The 19,210-nt window shown below is 41.5% G+C and overlaps 2 protein-coding genes across 2 annotated transcripts in view; both read right to left on the bottom strand.

Annotated features, from left to right (window-relative positions):
* LOC149168523 (aminodeoxychorismate synthase, chloroplastic-like) overlaps positions 1-19,210 on the bottom strand; it is a 318,992-nt gene that overhangs the window by 76,956 nt on the left and 222,826 nt on the right. The gene's annotated exons all lie outside the window — the stretch shown is intronic.
* Positions 14,075-16,373, bottom strand: LOC149168526 (uncharacterized). The gene is made up of 2 exons (XM_089428288.1): positions 14,614-16,373; positions 14,075-14,513 (listed from the first exon to the last, which is right to left on the bottom strand). The coding sequence occupies exons 1-2, from the start codon at positions 16,334-16,336 to the stop codon at positions 14,323-14,325; spliced, it is 1,914 nt and encodes a 637-aa protein (XP_089284414.1). The 5' UTR covers positions 16,337-16,373; the 3' UTR covers positions 14,075-14,322.

Raw genomic sequence — 19,210 nt, 5'->3', positions numbered from 1 at the left:
TCTATGTTCTTCAATAGTTCAACAGAGAGAAAGAGAGATCGTACATTTACAACAGAAGTCAACACTTTGACTTTCTATATCTACATGAGATCAGTTGAAGACATGTTGCTTCAACTGATTCTCCAAGGTGACTCCTTTACCTATCATAGTGTTGCATCTTGTCCACTTGTTGCACCTCACCGTGCTGCACTTCATGTTGTTGTTCCTGTCGCTTTGCTGCTCCAATCATTGAGCTTCTCTTATCACGGATCTGCATTCAATGTTGTACTCATCGTTGATCTGCACTCAATGCTGCACCATCACTGATCTGTACTCAATCACTGCTATGCTGCACTTCATCATCAGTTGCACCTGTCACTATGTTACACTCAAGGCATATTGTAATATATCATCATCATCATGCTGCAATACTTTGTTGCTATACTACTCACATCATGCTGTTGCAATACTTATGATGTTCTTAACATACAACATCCACTTTGCTGCATATCAACCTTAGCTGCTTGCAATGGCTTGCAGCCTAGCAAAGAAATTAGGCTATAGTTCCAGATTCCTTCAAGCAGACCCAAACTAGACCCTAAATAGCAACTTAGCCCTTTGACTTCTAATCTAATGACAATTGTTGCCAAACGCAATGAGATAGTTATATTTATGGGACAGCGAATGAGGACATCTTCACGTCTGAGATTAGGACCTCTTTAGGCCTCCTTACTGTGGCTTCAGGAACTCTTCACCATGTTGTAGACCTTCCTTTGACGTTGTCCCTGTGCATCATAAGGCTATGGTATGACTGTGGCTAGGGCACTCTTGAATACACTTCCTTTTGACTGTATCTAGAGCTATTTAAGACCTCTTTCTAGCATGTATGAGTCCTCTTGCTGCATAGAACCCTTAATGACTGCGGATCATATCTCCTAGGAGGACAGCGGTTAGGGCAGCATAGAGCCCTTCTTTTGTTGTGGAATAAGGTTGTACTTTACAGCGGCTTGATATCTCCTCCTAGGACTGCGGCTAGGGTTCTTTAGGACTTCTTTTGTGGCGTATAGATGTTCCCTTAGACAGCTGATAGATCTCTTATCAAACTGCGGCTACATATCTCCTTTACCTGTGGCTAGATAACTTCATTGACTACGTATAACGAGACTCCTTTGATCAGCAGATTAGGGCTCTCCTATACAGTGGTTAGAACCCTTTTAGGACAGCGTATAGGTCTCAATTAGGTTCCTTCCTTCACTGCGTCTAGGGCTTCTCCATGACTGTAATTTAGGGTAGTGTATAAGTTTCTCCATGGTTGAAGCTTGATCTTCACTAGGGCAGCGTAGACTTAGGGCACTCCCTCTAGATCTCATCTTCATCAAACCCAAAACAGGATGAAGAGAGATCACAAGAGTGAGTGAGTGTCAAATGACTTAAAGTCCTCTTCTATTTATACTAAAACATTAAGCACAAGTGAGGTTTATTTAGTTGCTCGCCGACCTTGACGAATTGTCCCATAACAAAAATAAATTCATATCTCCATGAATACTTATCAGAATCGGATGATCTTTAGATCAATCCTCCACCTCTCGATGAGAGGGATCCAAGAAAAATATCAGCTTCCATTAATAAGATGACCCACATGGAGTTCGGCCCTAGTTGCCAATTTTAACAGAAGAACATTGAATGGTACCCCACATGCATAGAGAAACCTGTAAACTTTTGAATCCACATCATTCCTACACCCTTCATCAAGGAAATCTGATATGCTTCTACGCCTTAAACCTGGTGACCCTGTGCCTCCATATCCACTTCCTTGGGAGGATGCTGAAGGAGTTCTCTGTGCATGTGATTGTGAGCTTGGTTCAAAGAAACCCTTTGATTTTTTCGATTTGTATTAGGCCTCCTCCTCTTCCCTTATGTATTTGGCTCTATCTGTTGCTGACACAACTAAACAAGTTTTGATTCCTATTTGTTTATCTCCATCCCATGGCCTTTCCCCGTAGAGGTGCTTTCTGGCACGGGTGTATGAACCTGTGCAATTATTGTTGCAATGGGGGCAATGAAATTTAATGGTTCCATGCCCTTTCCCTGCTTCGGGCCTATTAACATATTTCCACAATGGAGTTTGGTCTTGTTTAGTTTTTTGAGCTGACTCATGTTCACTCTCCTCCACCTCCTCCTCACTGGGGTTTTCATCAAATCCACTATGACCCCCTTCTTTATCCCCTTTTTCATTTTCAACCCTCCTTTTTCTACTCTCCAACACCATAATAAACAAAAAAGGAACCAAGAAGAAAAAAATGCCAAGAAATATAACCATGATGTTTGAATCTGCAAAAAGATGGAATGGGAATGGGAATGGGAATGGGAGAAAAAAATTTATTTATTTATTTCGTAATGAACATTAAAAAAAAATTGCTAGAATCTCCCCTCCTTGTTTTCTCTTGCTCCTTGCTCCTTGCTCCTTGGCACTTGCTCTCTCCATGCACCTTGCTCCTTGCTCTCACTCTCACTTGCTCTCTCTTACCCTTCACTCTCTCTTGCTCCTCACCCTCCCTTGCTCTCACTCTCGCTCTCTCTTGCCCCTCACTCTCTCTTGCTCCTGACCCTCTCTTACTCTCCTCTTGCTCTCACTCTCACTCTTCTAAAATAATCAAATTGATTCGAGGGAGGGTTTATTTATATTCCCTGCCTCCCTCCCTTTCCTCCCTTCACTCCCTGTTTTCCCCCAAAACTGGCGACGTTTTTTAATTTTCCAGCGTCTTTTTTTCATCTGCGCGATTATTTTTTTTGTCGCTCACCGGCCAGGAGCATTTTTTATAGCCCAGGAGTGGTCGGGAGCAATCGCTCACCGGCCAGGAGCATTTTTTATAGCTCGGGAGTGGTCGGGAGCGATCGCTCCCCGACTGCTCCCAAGCTATAAAAAATGCTCCCGGAGCAACGGGAGCGATCGCTCCCTAATTCGCTCCGGCAATAGGAAGGGAGCGGAAATTTTTTCAGGGGACCGCGCTGCCGAGTCGCTCCCGCTCGGAGCACAGATTGGGAGCAGGATCGAGCGGGGGCACTCCCCCGCAACACTAAGTCTCAAAGTGCCGAAGAAGCATCTTTCCAATCAGCATAAGGCAGAATGACTTCATCAGAGACCAGTTTGAGGCTAGACATCTAGCAGGCTGCGCAAAGAAGCGTAGAGGCTAACGCAGAGGGTCAAAGGGCCGAATTTATGAAGGCAAGTCGTGCCGGGAGTTTGCCTGTGGGGTGAGGAAAATTCCTCACTAGATTTTTGCCAATATTTTCCTTTGTAGGATTGCCAGATTTCGGCATCCAGTTGTGCTCAAAATTTCTCACTGTTGTATAATAATAAAACACTCAGTTGCTGTATCAGTTTTTCCAGGGACTTTTCTCCGAAACTTAATTGTGTTATTTTTATGTGTGCTAGCATTTCTCAATTTCCAACGCATTATTTTTCCACAATTGTATTTGTGAAGGTTGTTGTGTATTTATTTCGGTATTTGTCATAGAAAATAAATTGTTAATTAATTAACAATTAGGAGAAATAATATCAGTTGCTGCAATAGGAATCCAATATTGGAATTTTCACAAAAAATTCACATGTAACAAGTAGTTGGTACATTCTTCAATCACACATTTCTCCACTAGCTTCATTTCTCTTTACTCTCAATGCACTTGTATGTTGGAGGTGGTGAGAATGTTTATTGCATATCACTGGGATGCTAGTTCATTTAATAAATAAAGTGGACAAGTAGCCAATGGAAAAGCTAGTGTACCAAAAGAAAATTTTGGTAGGAGTGGAGGAGATGTGTGTCATGTTCCTTTTTCTGGTTTCCCTTATGGCATGGTCAGGATGGACTTCCAAGGTTGGAGGCAGCTAGGTCACAGTTGCAAGTTTACTCCATCAACAAGCTCAAGGGCTTCTGGAGGGGTTTTGAGTATATTTTATGAGGTCTGATGGCATTCGCTTGAGATATTCCATCATCCGCACAGCTTGCCTTTTGTTCCATTGCATTCCGACAACTTTCGGAAAACGGGGTTATTATTGAGCCTATCTCCATTAATTATGCTTAAGGTGGCATTCCGGGAGGAATACTTGATGGAACACCTTAGTGTAATAGCTCGTCGGAACCAGAACAAAAGGATCTATAGGATGTGATGGTGGGAAGTGACTTCCAGTGGGAAAAGGAGTGACGATGGCTGATTTACCATTTTTATGAATTAAAAGGGCATTTTAATTAATTAAAAAGAGGGAAAATGTGCTAAGTGATTAAAACAAGGAAATAAAGTCTTCTAGAGGGGTCCATGAGATCTATAAAAGAGGAGGAGACCATTTGAGGACATCCTTGAGTTGAGTATTTTCTTGTGGAGAGGCTTGGAGAACCGGGAGTTCCCAGCGTCAGCAGTAGCCCCGTGACGGAAACCATTAGGTGATTTAGTGAGTGGGTGAGTACCCATCTCTCCCCTAAGTGAATTCATCCAAAATTCACAAGAGAGCTTAGCAATTGCATCTTAGTTTAGTTTTGGAGGGCCACTTTTAGCATTGCAGCGGATTTTGTAGGCCAGATTATCTATCTCAACTATTTCAGTTGTATCATAATGTATACTCTTTCTAGTTATCTATTGTAATGAAAGCTAAGATTATTTATGCTCGTCGTGTTACTAAATTGCATGCACTCTATTTGTTATATTTCACATGTCAATCTTCTGTTAAATGAAAGGAATTTTACATGTAGCACTTGTTGAGTTAAATTCTGAGAATCTACAAAATTTTCTCGTTTGCGATATTACAGTGGTATCAGAGTCTGTGCTCCTACCAACCTAAGGGTTATTGCAAACAAGTTTGTGGATTTATATTTTCCAGAATATTGTTTATTTGCAGAAAGATTTTCTAGTGCCCAAGGCTTATTATCTTCAATTGCATGAGATCTTCTGTTACTGAAGCTATATTGATTGAAAGTCATTGAAGCAAGCGCCAGATCTGTCTATTTGTCAAAGATTCACCTTGTATTACATTGCCAGAGAGGCCAAGAATTGATCTCTCTTGAATGTCATGGGCATCCAAAGAAAAGGAGGAGCCAAATCTAAGATCAATCAGTCATTGAAGCAAGCACCAGATCTGTCTATTTGTCAAAGGTTCATCTTGTATTACATTGCCAGAGAGGGCAAGAATTGATCTCTCTTGAATGTCATGGGCATCCAAAGAAAAGAAGGAGCCTAATCTAAGATCAATCAGTCATTGAAGCAAGCGCCAGATCTGTCTATTTGTCAAAGGTTCATATTGTATTACATTGCCAGAGAGGGCAAGAATTGATCTCTCTTGAATGTCATGGGCATCCAAAGAAAAGAAGGAGCCAAATCTAAGATCAATCTGAGGGTTTCCAAGGCGAAGAATTCCTTCCATTCAGTCCAAGTACACATTGAACAAAATCAAAGAGTTGTGTTGGCAAACGTGTGCAACTGTTAAGGCGAAGCCCTGGACTATCAAGTCGTTGTACCAAAATTATTTGGGAGAATCGTTGTGAAATCTATAAAATACTCTGCATGCACAGAAAAGAACCTATGTGTCTACTAGTGGATATTGTTGCGAAGTGCGAGGAGCCTACGTGAAGTAATTACATGTAGAAGTGTATTCGGGTTTTCAGCATTATGATGCGATTGAAAACAAGCCAAACATCAAGTAGCTGCGAAAATCAATTTCACCAAGGTCAATGTTGTCTGAATTGTTGCTCGAACCTTGGCCAGAGATGCAATGCGATAATGTTGGTTGTGGGTGCACATTAGTCTGAGTGCGACACTATCTAAATCAAGGGTTGAGTCATCGAAGTGTGATTTCTGAGTCAACAACCGTTTGACTCCTATTTTGCATACGTCGCAGTCACGCTGAACAATTAATCAAGCATGTGGTTCCCAACAGTCGTGGTCGAGTTTTAATTAAAACTGAGGCAGAGTAACCTATATCGTGGTTATCTACGCTTTTGCAGAGTGTATGTTTTGGAGAAATATGCGAACAACAGAAAACGTGTGATTTGGTGCAATCGATGTCATGAATCAAATGCCGACATGATTCCGAGTAGACACAACATTGGTTCCTGGCTTAACAGAAGTACGAGAAGGAAATCGTGCTAGCTATTAATCTAACATGCCATTTCCCAACAACATAATTCCTCGTAAATGCATGGTGGAGAGCACCACATATCAACAGTTGCCAGGATCGATTGACTAAGGCAGAAAATCTTAGACGTGGGTCCCAAGTTAAATTACACAGAGTTACCCAAGTGTTAAATAGGTATTTGTTGTGCACGATCCGCGTGCAACAGTGCAATGGAACAGAGATACATCTATGCCACTGTGCCATGAAGGGAGGTGTGTAATCTACAACCAAGTCAAAAATCCTATAACTGGTGCAAGTTGGAGTGCGTATGGTGTGCGGTTATAGTATCCTATGCATTAATAGAAGTCTTGTACGTTGGTTTTGGTTGTGCGATGGTATGATCCCTGTAGCTGCAATGGAGAATGTGATGAGCAGACCTATACATTGAGCATACCATTGTCAGAAACCGAGTTGCAAGTGTTTTGGACAAAGGTGTGATTGAGGAGAGATGCAGTCATTAGTAGATTGAGATTTTATGGGCGTGCTCACTCCAAGTTTTATATCCCCAAACCTTGCATTTATAAAAGTAATGGGTTTGCAATTTATTCAAATGTTGGCTAATATATAGCAATCAAAACCTTACAGTCAACCTACAAGAAACCATTTACAGTACCTTGAACTGTGACATAATCATTATACAAACACGAATTGAGATCTGGGTTTGTTTGGGTATCTATAGCAGATAAAAACTAGATCATTGACAAAATTCTATATTGTCATAGTTGTTGCACTATCGACATTATATATGGTTGAGTCCTGCTATAGAGTTGTGTGTGTCGATGCCCTTTTTAATTGCTCAAGCCTTGTAAGGTAGCTACTAATATTTGTATTGTCATGAGTTGAGTCTTGGCTCAATGTTGATTAAGTTGCTGCTAGGGTTTGGAGAGAGCTGAATATTTTATGTTGCACCCATAGTATTGTATGACAGAGTGAGGTGATCGCTCTCTTGACGTCATAGTAGAGTGCAAACATCTTGTTTATTGTTTGTCTAGGATGTTTAAATTTGTTCAAATGGGGGTTTTAAGAAGCCTCATAAATCAGCCTAACAGTGCAGAAATTGATTTCATAGACTGCAATGATTCTATGAGGCAGAACAACAAACCTTTCTGCAGAGGAATCTATGTTATTCTTCAATAAGAGTAGCCAAGGGTTTTGCAAAATGGGTCAGAAATTGGGCATCTTTGCACTTGGGACAACATTAAAACACATGAGGGTCACACTAAAAGCCCTTTCCAAACTGGATGAACTAGACTCACTCCTTTCCAAGGTGGGTCAGTCAAAGGGGCAGAAGCTAAGTTTGGCTTTAAAACCCACCATGCTTGCTCTCATATAACACAAGTTCTTGGAGGAACCTTTTGAAGGGGTTAGACTTTCAACTGCATCCTGTCTCGGTAACATTATAAGGTTGACTGCACCTATACCCCCTTACAATGATGATATTATGAGGGGAGTTTTCAGACTGATAGTAGAGACCTTTCAGGACTTGAATGACACCGTTAGACTTACCTTGGGGCAAAAGCTCAAGATTTTAGAAGCCATGGCCATGCTCAGATCTTATGAAGTCATGTTTGATCTTGAATGTGATAACCTGATTCTTCAAATATTCCAACACTTCTTCAGCATTCAGAAACAACATCTTGACACGATCAAGGCAAACATGTAGTCCATCTTGTGTTCATGTATGGGAGGCCATGAAGCCATTTGCAAGAGATTGTAGGCCAACAACGGAGGAAGGAACAGTTGGTCTCACTTGCTACTTGTGAACTAGCTGAAAGGTTGGTTAAGCAGAACACAAAATTGTTCAGGAGACAGTTGGCAGAGAAGGAGTTACAGAGGATTTGTGGTGACCAACTGTATAGCAAGAATGATCTAAGGAGACAAGGGCTTTGCTTCACCTGCAAGAAGCCTTGGGGACCTGACCACTCATGCTTGGGTGATACAACAGAGATGATTGAGGAAGACCAGGAGGAGGATCCTTCTAACGTTCTGGATGAGGATTCTTCTTTAGTTGAGACCCCATGGAAGACATTCAGGGAGATGGGTCACCCGTGATGATTCAGCATGAGCAGCATATGGTGGAACGTGGGTCAGATCAAGACTATGATATGCACGATGGGCATGATTGGCCATTTTTGTAGAGACAACTAGTGGCTCACATTGAGCCCATGATAGAGGAGGACGAGCAACCATTCTTTGGGCCATTGACAAGGAGCAGAGAGAGGCACAGATATCCAGTAGGGTTGTAGTACTTGCAGAAACTAGTCGTCGGGAGGTGTTGGAGCCTCACAGGATAGTTTGGCAAGAGGTTGGTACACTAGAGAAGCGTGGAGTCTCCGGTCAGATGAGGGAGGATTTTTTGGAGATGGTGGTGCATTCATATTTGGGCCTACCCATTGATGAGGTGCAGGTAGGTACAGTGGCTGCCAGCAGAGTTGCAGTACTTCCAGGAAGCAACCCTCTCCAGGAGTACATAGCTAGGGCTTGCAGCACGGGTTATCCATTTTTTCCATTACAGAGAGAGAGGCAAGGTTCCTTGGACGGATCTTGTTGATTGTCTAGGTGGAGCAACATGAGTTAAGCATGGACCAACATCATCATAGTAGACTTATTATACGAGCAGGAGACCATGCATTCAATCCTCCCGAGGTTGGATTGGCAAGAGATCATGAGTTGGTATCCTATTGATGGGGGATCATTCATGTTCAGGTGCATAATATTTTTGGGATCCTTAGATATAATGGAAATTACTACTCTAGTCGGTAGTGGGATGTCGGTCGACAGTTTATCAGCATACCAGTTGCACTAGGCTTGAATCAGCATAGTGGGGTTGACCATGGTCTATGCTAAGGATTAGATTGGACAGAGGTGATGAGTTGCTATTCTACTGGTAGGGCAACATTTATTACCAAAGACAAAGCACAGTCAGGGTCATGGGGTATGGGCGATGATGATTGGCCATGGTGGCATTGGGACCCAGAAGGATCTGTCGAGGGCAGGACTAGTCAAAGTTTAGTCTGGGATCTAGGCATTAAGGAATCTGTTCATGGTTGGGTGGCAAAGACGCATGGTATCACCCAATGGTTTGTATGGGACCCGGGTACTGGATCTAAGTTTCACGGGACCGCCAGGTTGATCGAAAGATATGGATTTCTTGAGGACAAGCAATCTTGGGGCAGGAGGATTTGTCATGTTCCTTTTTCTGGTTCCCCTTATGGGGTGGTCAAGATGAACTTCCAAGGTTGGAGGCAGCTAGGTCACAGGTGCAGGTTAACTCCATCATGGGTCCCCGGGGCTTCTAGAAGGGTTTTGAGGAGTTTTTATGAGGTCTGATGGCATTCACTTGACATATTCCATCATCTGCACAACTTTCCTTTTTATTTTGTTGCATTCTGACAACTTTTGTAAAACAGAGTTATTATTGAGCCTAACTCCATTAATTTCACTTAAGGTGGCATTCCGGGAGGAACACTTGATGGAACACCTTAGTGTAATAGCTTGTCGGAAGTGGAACGAGAAGATCTATAGGATGAGATGGTGGGTAGTGGCTTCCAGTGACCTGAGGATTGATGTTGGTCGATTTACCATTTTTATGAATTAAAAGGATATTTTAATTAATTAAAAAGAGGAAAATGTGCTAAGTGATTAAAATAATAAAACAAAGGCTTCTAAAGGGGTCTATGAGATCTATAAAAGAGGAGGGGACCATTTGAGGACATCTTTGAGTTGATTGTTTTCTTGTGGAGAGGTTTGGAGAACTGAGAATTCCCAGCGTTAGCAATAGCCCCAAGACGGTAACCCTCGGGTGATTCAATGAGAGTGGGCGAGTACCCATCTCTCCCCTTGGTGAATTCATCCAAAATTCACAGGAGAGCTTAGCAGTTGCATCTTAGTTTAGTATTGGAGGGCCACTTTCAGCATTGGAGCAAATTATTTTGGAGGCCAAATTATCTATCTCGGCTATTTCAGTTGTATCATCATGTATACTCTTTCCAATTATCTGTTATAATAAAAGCTGAGATTATTTCTGCCCATCGTATTATTTAATTGCATGCACTCTATCTATTAAATGAAAGGAATTTTATATGTAGCACATGTTGAATTAAATTCCACGAATCTGCAAAATTTTCTCGTTTGGGATATTATAATGTGTGCCATTAGTGAACCAGTAAAGGTTTTTTGTTTGGTTGATGGAGACAAGCCTACAATCGGCTACATGCATGAGACTATGTATAAGGCCAAGGAAGTTATTTGTACCTATTATGAGGACAAGGTGGACAAGGGATATGGAAAAAAATTACTAATATCGCAATTGATTGATGCTTGATGGATTAAAACACTCCATCATTGCCTCCATGCCATAGGCTTCTACCTCAACCCTACATTCTCTTACTCGTGGTTTCAGATTTGATGTTGAGATTATGGATAACTTCCTCTCGTGTTCAAAGGATGGTGCCAACTTCACATGAATGTTGATTTGGGTAGCATCGGATGTGCTCTAGGAAATTTGCAAGAAGGCTTAGACACATGCATTCTCAATACCCAGAAGTCATTTTGGGAAATTCCACCCAGAAACAGTTTTATTAAAATAATTAATTATTTTTAATGGGACCCTATGTCTAAACTTAGGAAATTAAAATAATTAATGGGTATTAATCTAAGCTGTGGGTGGGACTTCTAGAAGAAGGCACAGATCAAGTCAAATGATCCTAACCATTGATTAAAATCTAATTTGGGCCGTTGATTGATCAACGAGAGGATTATAAGAGGAGACTTGATGGGCACTTAGAGAACACACCAAAGGCAGATACTCAATTACTCAAATAAGATTGATTTTCTCACCGGTCGAGGTTCGGCAAGAGAAAATCGAATCAGAGGGAGAGTTGCAGGTGAGAAAGGAAGAGAGGGCATCAACATATTCAGAGAGTGCAAGGCAGTGGGACAGAGCAAGAACAGGGTGACGCCAAAAGAGGCAACGCAGAGGCAGTTTGACGCAGAGCTTACATCGGAGGCTTGACGTTGAGCTAGGGAGAGCAGTTTGACGTAGAGAGGATCAAAAGGATTCCGGGGAAGAAGAAGTGCTTCACCTGGGGTAGAACTTGGTCAAGAAGTGTCTGTAAAATTTCTCATTCCTATTTTGCTGGTTGTAATTTGTACATGAGAATTTGCTGAAGAATAATAAAACCCTCATTTGCTGCACCGGTTTTCCCACATTGGTTTTTCCGGGGACGATTGTCCAAAAATAATCGTCATTGTGATTGTATTTGTGCCAGTATTTTTCCTTGCATTTACTTTCTGCAATGTTTTAATTGTGAAGGCTGCAGTAGAATATATTTTCGATATTTTCCGTAAGAATACTGTGAATAACTTATTTTTGAGATGATAAGTAGAAGAAATAATATTAATCACTACAGCAGGATTTCTATTTAGAAATTTTCACATGGTATCAGAGCTAAAGGGAAGCAGAAGGAAGAAGTCGGAGGACCCAGCGTTGAAAGGAGAAGGGAATTCGAAATTCTTGCAGGGGCAATAATTTGAATCTCCTAGAGGGTTGCACAGTTCAAGCCAAGAAGATTGGATTTTGTGGGAAAACTCTCTCTGAGAAAGTCGACAGAGAGGTAAGTCTTTCCAAGCGAAATTTGTCAGTGGTAGAAATAGCGCAGCAGAAGATTCAACAAGGAGGGTTGTCTCAGGTGGGGTGCAATTTTTCCTGCAGCAGTTGCTGGGACAGGTTGGCGTTAGAAATTGGCACAATATGGATACTCAAAGTGTCTCAGATTTATCTACTAGATTAGATGAAGAATTCGCATGCCTAGCAAATTCAGTGTCAGCAAATGTTTGGTACATTGATAGCGGGGCTTCAGCTCATATGACTGGAGTACAAGAACATTTCTCGAGCTATCAAGAAGAACAAATGGACTTCCAAATAACTATGGGAAACAGAACGAAAGGTACTGTAGTAGGGAAAGGCAGCATAGCATTTCAGACGAAAGCAGGGACCAACATCCGAGCCACCAATGTTCTACATGTGCCAGAATTAGGAATGAACTTGATTTCAGTGTCCCAGTTACAGGACAAGGGATATGATGTATACTTCATGGGAAAGAAAGTATACGTCAAGCATCCAAGCTGGAAGAAGAAAAGGCAAATTGGGATTCGAAGCAACAAGTTGTATAGGTTGCAACTTGAATCACCAATGGCACTAATAGGCAGCAACAATGTGAGAGAAAAAGCAAAATGAATTATGGCACAGGCGAATGGGGCATTTACACCATGGAGCACTGAGGATTCTCAGAGAGACTGTTACAGGGGTACCAGTCTTTAGTAGTGAACATGATGACTTACGTGGAGGATGTGTGCTAGGGAAGTATGCTAAAGCAGCTTTTTCCAGAAGTAACAATAAAGTTGAACGTGTATTAGGATTAATCCACTCAGATATCTATGGTCCTATGTCCACGAGAGCTCTTAGTGGTGGTGAATACTTCGTCGCCTTTATCAATGACCACTCCAGAAAACCCTGGATATATTTCTTAAAGAACAAGGATGAGGTCTTTGATCATTTCCAATAGTTTAAAGCTCTTGTTGAAAATATGACAGGGAAAAGGATAAAGGTATTGCATTCAAATAATGGTGGAGAATATACAAACAAATACTTCATAGATTTATGCGCAAAGGAGGGCATCAAAAGAGAGTGGACAACTAAATATAATCCGAAGAAGAATGGAGTAGCAGAATGGAAAAACAGAACTATTGTTGGGGCAGCCAAAGCTATGTTGTATGATCAAGATCTACCTAGGTATCTATGGTCAGAAGCTTGAAACTTAGCAATATATATCCAAAATAGAACTCCTCATAGAGCATTGGGGAAGAGAATGCTCGAAGGAGCTTTCACAAGGAAGAAGCCGGAAGTCAGTCATCTCAGGATATTCGGAAGCGTGGCTTATTGTCACATTCCAAACGAGAAGCGCAGTAAACTGGATCAGACTACAGAAAAGGGGTATCTCGTAGGATACAACGAGACCTCAAAAGCATATAGAATCTACATTCCTGGCAGCAGGAAGATTATAGTAAAATAGGATGCAAAGTTCATGGAGGACAGAGCTTTCAGGAAATCTCATGAGATGCCTGCACAAGATCAATCAGGATATGTTCCATTAGACCAAGAGCAATAAGGGCAACAAGGAGGATAGGCAGGAGGACATACACCTAGATTGAGTACAGTGACCAGTACCAATCAGTGTTGATAATATCGGTATCGGGAAAATATCGGCGAGGGTCCGGAAAATATCTTATCGGAAATATCGGCGAAAATATCGGCAAAATATCGGCAAATATCGGCAAGCATAAAAAATGCATAATATATTCATTTTTTTTCAGATTTCTAAACATATAAAGCAATAACAACATGAACTAAACACATTGGCACATAAATATGAAGAAAACACTGATATATATGATGTCAAATAGAAATGATATATCAAAGGCGATACCAAATCGTGCTAATCCCTGATAATTGTCCATTCAAGGACTCAAATGTGGAGAACCAATACAAAATAACATCACATATAATAATAAAAGTATCTCATCATCATGAGTTACATGTAGCATAACAAATAAAACTAGCAGCTATCTATCTACTGCCCTCTCCCCCTTTTACGGGAAAACATGATGGGCTGTTTGTCAGGCCTGCCCCTAGTAGTAGAAGGCCCTGACACTGCCTCTGCACCTAATGTCAAATAATGAGTGATAGGCATGGAGCTATGCTCTCCTATATCTATAGCAGATGGTGTTGATGCTGATGCTCCCGCAGTGTCCTCCTCCAGCTCCTCCTGCTCCTCCTCTAAGTGCTGCTGCTCCTCTGACTCCGAGTCCTCCTCTTGCTGCCCCTGCTCTAATGGATCATCTGCCACTGGCTCCTCCAACCATGAAGGTGACTCCTCCAATATGGGCTCCTGAGACTCCACCCTCCACGGAGACAATACATCAATATTGTCTAAGGAAATGGCATCTGGATCCACTGGTGATTCTATTTGCCTCACTCGAAGTCGGATGTTGTAATGCACATACACCAAATCGTTGAGGCGTGCAAACTCCAACCTGTAAGAGTGTCAAAAAAAGTAATGAGTCTTGACTCTTGACTCTTGAGTCTTGACACTTGAAGGTCATAAATTAAAAATTAAAAATTACAATAAGTGTAATTGCTCAACTGAAGGCTTGAGTTCAAAGTTATACCTGTTGCGCTTTTTGGCGTGTATTTTCTCAAATACACTCCAATTGCGCTCACACCCTGAAGAGCTACATGTTTGACTCAAGATTCGTATAGCCAAATTTTGCAAATTTGGTACCCTTGCACCATAGCTTCGCCACCAAAGATCTACAACAAAATAATGAAATAAAAAATTCAAAAACTTAAAAGTTAAAACATAATTAAATTCAAATTTATAATTTCTAATGAGTGATGACTTGTCACTTACGTGGCATGAAGAGGGCCCTTTCCTTAATGGCATCATCAAAGCCAAATAGGCCAACACAATCCTGATAATTATGTATCTCGCGGCTGATTTTGAGACGAAGCTCAGAATCAGGTACCATCCTCTCAATACAGGAATGGAGCCCTTCAATCACCTCGCCATCAAAACGAAAATTGCATTTGTATGCAAATGCAGGGTTGAGGAAGAGTGCTGCTGCATGAATGGGTCGATGAAGCATCCCTGTCCACCGACTATCGATCACATCCCATAACATCATCTGCCTATTAAGGCCAGCAGAACCCTTGTCTGCATAATAGGAACGAATGGCCTCCTTGGCCCTATCCATGCCCTCATACAAATAAGGCATTGCAGGCTTCTCTCCATCCACCAATCTAAGAACCTTTACTATAGGTTCGCTAACTGCACATGCTTCTTCTACTCCACGCCAAAATGTCTCAGAGTACACCATTTTTTCAATGGCTTTCCCATCAGGTCTCCTGCTGTATCTACAACCACGCCAATCATTAGACACAAACATTTGCTTCAACTCGTACTGACATCGAAGCAAAGACTGAAGAGTAATAAAGGTTGTGGCAAAACGTGTGATGGCAGGACGCCGCAACTCCTTGTTTCCTGTGAACCTCCTCATAAGGCTAAGAACAATAGCATGGTTATAAATAAACTTGGGGATGCTCCTAGCCATATGAACTGCCTCCTTGATGAAGGAGAGTTTCCCCATATCCTCAAGCAACAAATCAAGACAATGCGCTGCACATGGAGTCCAGAACAATGTGGGATGCCTCTCCATAAGCATTCTGCCGGCAGACACATAATTAGCTGCATTGTCTGTTACGACTTGCACCACATTCTGCACACCAATCTCCTGAATGAACCCATCTAACAACTCACATATCGTTGCTGCATCTTTGATATGTTTTGATGCATCCAACGATTTAATAAACATGGTACCTTTAGGACAATGTACCAAGAAATTTAGAAGGGTCCTACCCTTCCTATCTGTCCAACCATCAGACATCACTGTGCATCCAGTGACTTCCCATGTCTGTTTCAACTCCGCCAATCTAGAGTTGATGTCCTCTTTTTCTGCTTGAAGAATTGGCCCCCGCAACTCCTCATATGTGGCACTTTTGTACCCTGGGCCCACAACAGCAATAGCATCACACATTGGTTGCCAAAATGGATTGGTTTTTGTGATGCTGAGAGGTAAGTCGCTCCAATAAATACACCTCCCCATGACTCTATCTGCTTCTTCCTTCTCCTTTTTTTTGACAAGCGATTTTATGCCAGGTTGTGCTCCAGCTCCTGTTCGTGGAACAAAAAATGATGACCTCGCATTCACACTAGCATGTGATGGTGTGCCAGTTGTGGAGCCCCTCCCACTAGCGCCAGTAGGGCCACTACCCTGAACATCAAAATCATGAGAAGATATCCCAAAGGATCTACCTGCACGTTCAGCTTTGTTTCTTTCCGCCTCTTCCTTCTTTCTGTCCTTTTCTTCAATTGCCTCAAGAGCTTTTCGTATAAGCTCCGGACTAGAAACTCTACAAATGCCAACATCATGTCCAGGGAGTCTAGCAAGATGGTATTTCAGTCGTGTAACCCCACCTGTCATCTTGTCCCCACACAATTTGCATGAAAGATATGCACGATTTGTCCCACCATCAGGGATCCCATACTCCCAAAATGGGTCCAAGTTTTTTGGCATATTTGTATTTTGTAGTGGGCTCCGGCTAACTCAAAAGGAAACCTACAGCACCAAAAAAAATTTAGAATTAGTAACTTAATAAGTTATTAAGCAATATATAACCCTTGTTTTTTTAATATATAAAATTTAAATTTATAAAATTCTGAAGAAAAGCTCAGATCGATCATCGAACTACCCAGAAGAAATGTCAAGCATAAAATCAAAATTCTGGGCAATTCTGTGAATAAAACACTGCAGACCTGGGCCCATAGACTGAAGTTCTCAAGGGAATCGAACGGGCTATTGACACTTATCGAAAGATGGACTGCTGTTTTTTGAATTTTCTGACCAAAATAAAATAACATCTTTAAAAAATTAGCCAATGATGTGGCTAAGTTAATGTTTACAATGTACATTGTCTCACAGGTCTGAGCTCTAAAAGGTCTTCACTGAATTTGGTAATTAACAATTTAACACAGGTCCAAATTTTTCTACAAATGCTACAGGTCTATAATTCCAAATTGCTACTAATTAATGGCAGCATGACAGCAGTAATCTTGATTCTTGACATAGTGACCTGATGACTGTAATGATAGTTGTTGTAACTTGTGACATGACAGTGACATAGAATTAGGCTTGCACTCCATTACAGTGGTGACACAATGATTCTCATTAACACAGTGACAATCTCTGTGGTAACTTGACACACATCTCAAAAGCTCTCTATTTCAGTATAAACAATGTGAAGGATCGCTTGACTGCAGCTCATGACTTGTTCTTACAATGGCTCTGGTTTGCATCTTTAATGGTGTCACTATACTCTGCATTATACTGTGGCATTGGGTTCGATAACATGTGGTGGCATAGTCTCATATGGCAGTGACAAAGACACATGGTTTTAAGTTTTTATTATTTAACATTCACACATAAGTTATACATTTTGTCTATGTATCATTAAGGACTTTGGACAGTATCGAATTCCCATCCGAGACAACCAACTCTGATTTCTCATGTCCGGGACTAAAAATTGATGCCAACGTTTTTCTCGGACACTGTAATTTTAACGAATTATTTTTCTGTGGGAGATAATAATAGTACCAAAATTTTTCTTTGGGACTGTGAGTAATGTTAAGTTGTTAACCTTTTCTTCTATTCCCAGCAGTGTTGAAAATTTTTCTTTGGTATTCAGACAGACATGATATTCAGACATGATATTAAACCCTCCGCAGCCAAAGTATTAAGTTTTAACGGTTGGGGAATACGTATTACGCATACCTGGAAAGTTGTAAACACATAAACTGGAACCCTCCGCAGCCACCGTTCGAACTTCGCAGCGTCTCCAGGCTCCAGCTCTAACGAAAACTCGAAACAGAAATGGATCATTTACGGCCAAACCCCAATTTATAAATGCTGCCGGCGATTTTTATGGTCGTCGCGCGATATTTGTAAAAAAATCGCCGAGATTTCGGATATATCGCGAGAAATTCAAAACTAGAAAAAATCGCGAGAAATTACAGCCGAAATTTCGTTTTGGTAAAAATCTCGCGATATTTACGATTTTCGCCGAAATATCAGCGATATTTTCAACACTGGTACCAATATCTCCTCAAAAGGAGGAAATGCAAATGGTTCTCAACAGACGGAACGACGAGATCAGGAGGAGAAGTTGGTTGAGCCTCCCACCACTAGTGGTAGAACCAGCAGAGAAGTATAGCAAACACTGAGGGATGCAGAGGAGTTTGTTGGAGCTCCTAGAGTCGAGAAGAGGCAACGTAGAAAACCAGATAGATACCAACCATTGGTAGCTCAAGTTGAAGAACCCTCTAGCTTTCAGGAAGCTATTCAACACCAAGTATGGGTGGATGCCATGGTGGAAGAATACAACTCCATCATGACGAATGATGTCTGGGAAGTAGTACCTAGACCAGAAGATAGATCAGATGTAGGATCGTGATGGATCTACAAGATCAAGTATGTTACAGATGGCAGTATAGAGAAGTACAAGGCAAGGTTCGTGGAAAAGGGGTATGCTCAGAAAGAAGGAATAGACTATGAAGAGATCTTTGCCCCAGTTGTTTGATACACCTCTATTAGATCTGTTATATCCCTTGCAGCTCAAATGGGATGGGAGATTCACCAAATGGATGTCAAAACAACATTCTTGAACGAAGTGATAGAAGAGGAGGTGTATATAGAACAGTTGGAAGGCTTCAAAACTCATGAGAAGAAAACTCATGTTTGTAGTTTAAAGAAAGCCATGTACAGGCTCAAGCAGGCACCCAAAGCATGGTATGGTGAGATTGATAGTTACTTGCAGCAGTTGGGATTTGTCAAGAGTGATGTCGATCCCAATCTCTACTATCTGTTGGTAGAGAATGAGCCACCTATTCTGGCATTGTATGTAGATGACCTGTTCCTAACTGGGTCATCCAAGCTCATCCAGGATTGCAAGAAAAATCTTGAAGTTGAATTCGACATGAAGGACTTAGGATTGATGCATTATTTTCTAGGGTTGAAAGTTTGGAAGAAGAATGGGGAGATCTTCCTTGGACAAGGAAGGTACGCTACAGAAATTCTGAAGAGATTCAGAATGCAGGATTGCTGACCCATGGCTACTCCCATGATCACCAACTGGAAGAAAATAGATGCATCAAAAGACAAGGAAGTAGATCCCACCTTGTATAGGCAGCTCATTGGGTCACTTATGTATCTAGTCAACACTAGGCCAGACATTTGTTTTGCTGTCAACACTCTTAGTCAGTTCATGGTGGAACCAAAAAGGGTGCATTGGACAGCAGCAAGATACATTCTTAGGTATGTATGCGGAACAATGGGATATGAGTTGAAGTAATCCTGAGGGGAGGACATCAATTTGAATGGGTTCATTGATGCAGA

Source organism: Pinus tabuliformis, chromosome 4_2 (genome assembly GCF_031772625.1).
Source record: "Pinus tabuliformis cultivar Carrire ecotype Pingquan chromosome 4_2, CPIR1, whole genome shotgun sequence".
In the NCBI taxonomy this organism is placed as follows: domain Eukaryota; kingdom Viridiplantae; phylum Streptophyta; class Pinopsida; order Pinales; family Pinaceae; genus Pinus; species Pinus tabuliformis.
The sequence above is the reverse complement of the archived record's forward strand: the minus strand, read 5'-3'. Positions and strand labels throughout refer to the sequence as shown.

Excerpts from the sequence above, each read along its gene's own strand:
- LOC149168526 (XM_089428288.1), bottom strand. The coding sequence starts at position 16,336 with ATGCCAAAAAACTTGGACCCATTTTGGGAGTATGGGATCCCTGATGGT. Across the intron at positions 14,514-14,613 it reads AAGGGCCCTCTTCATGCCAC|ATCTTTGGTGGCGAAGCTAT; the intron begins GTAAGTGACAAG and ends ATTTTGTTGTAG.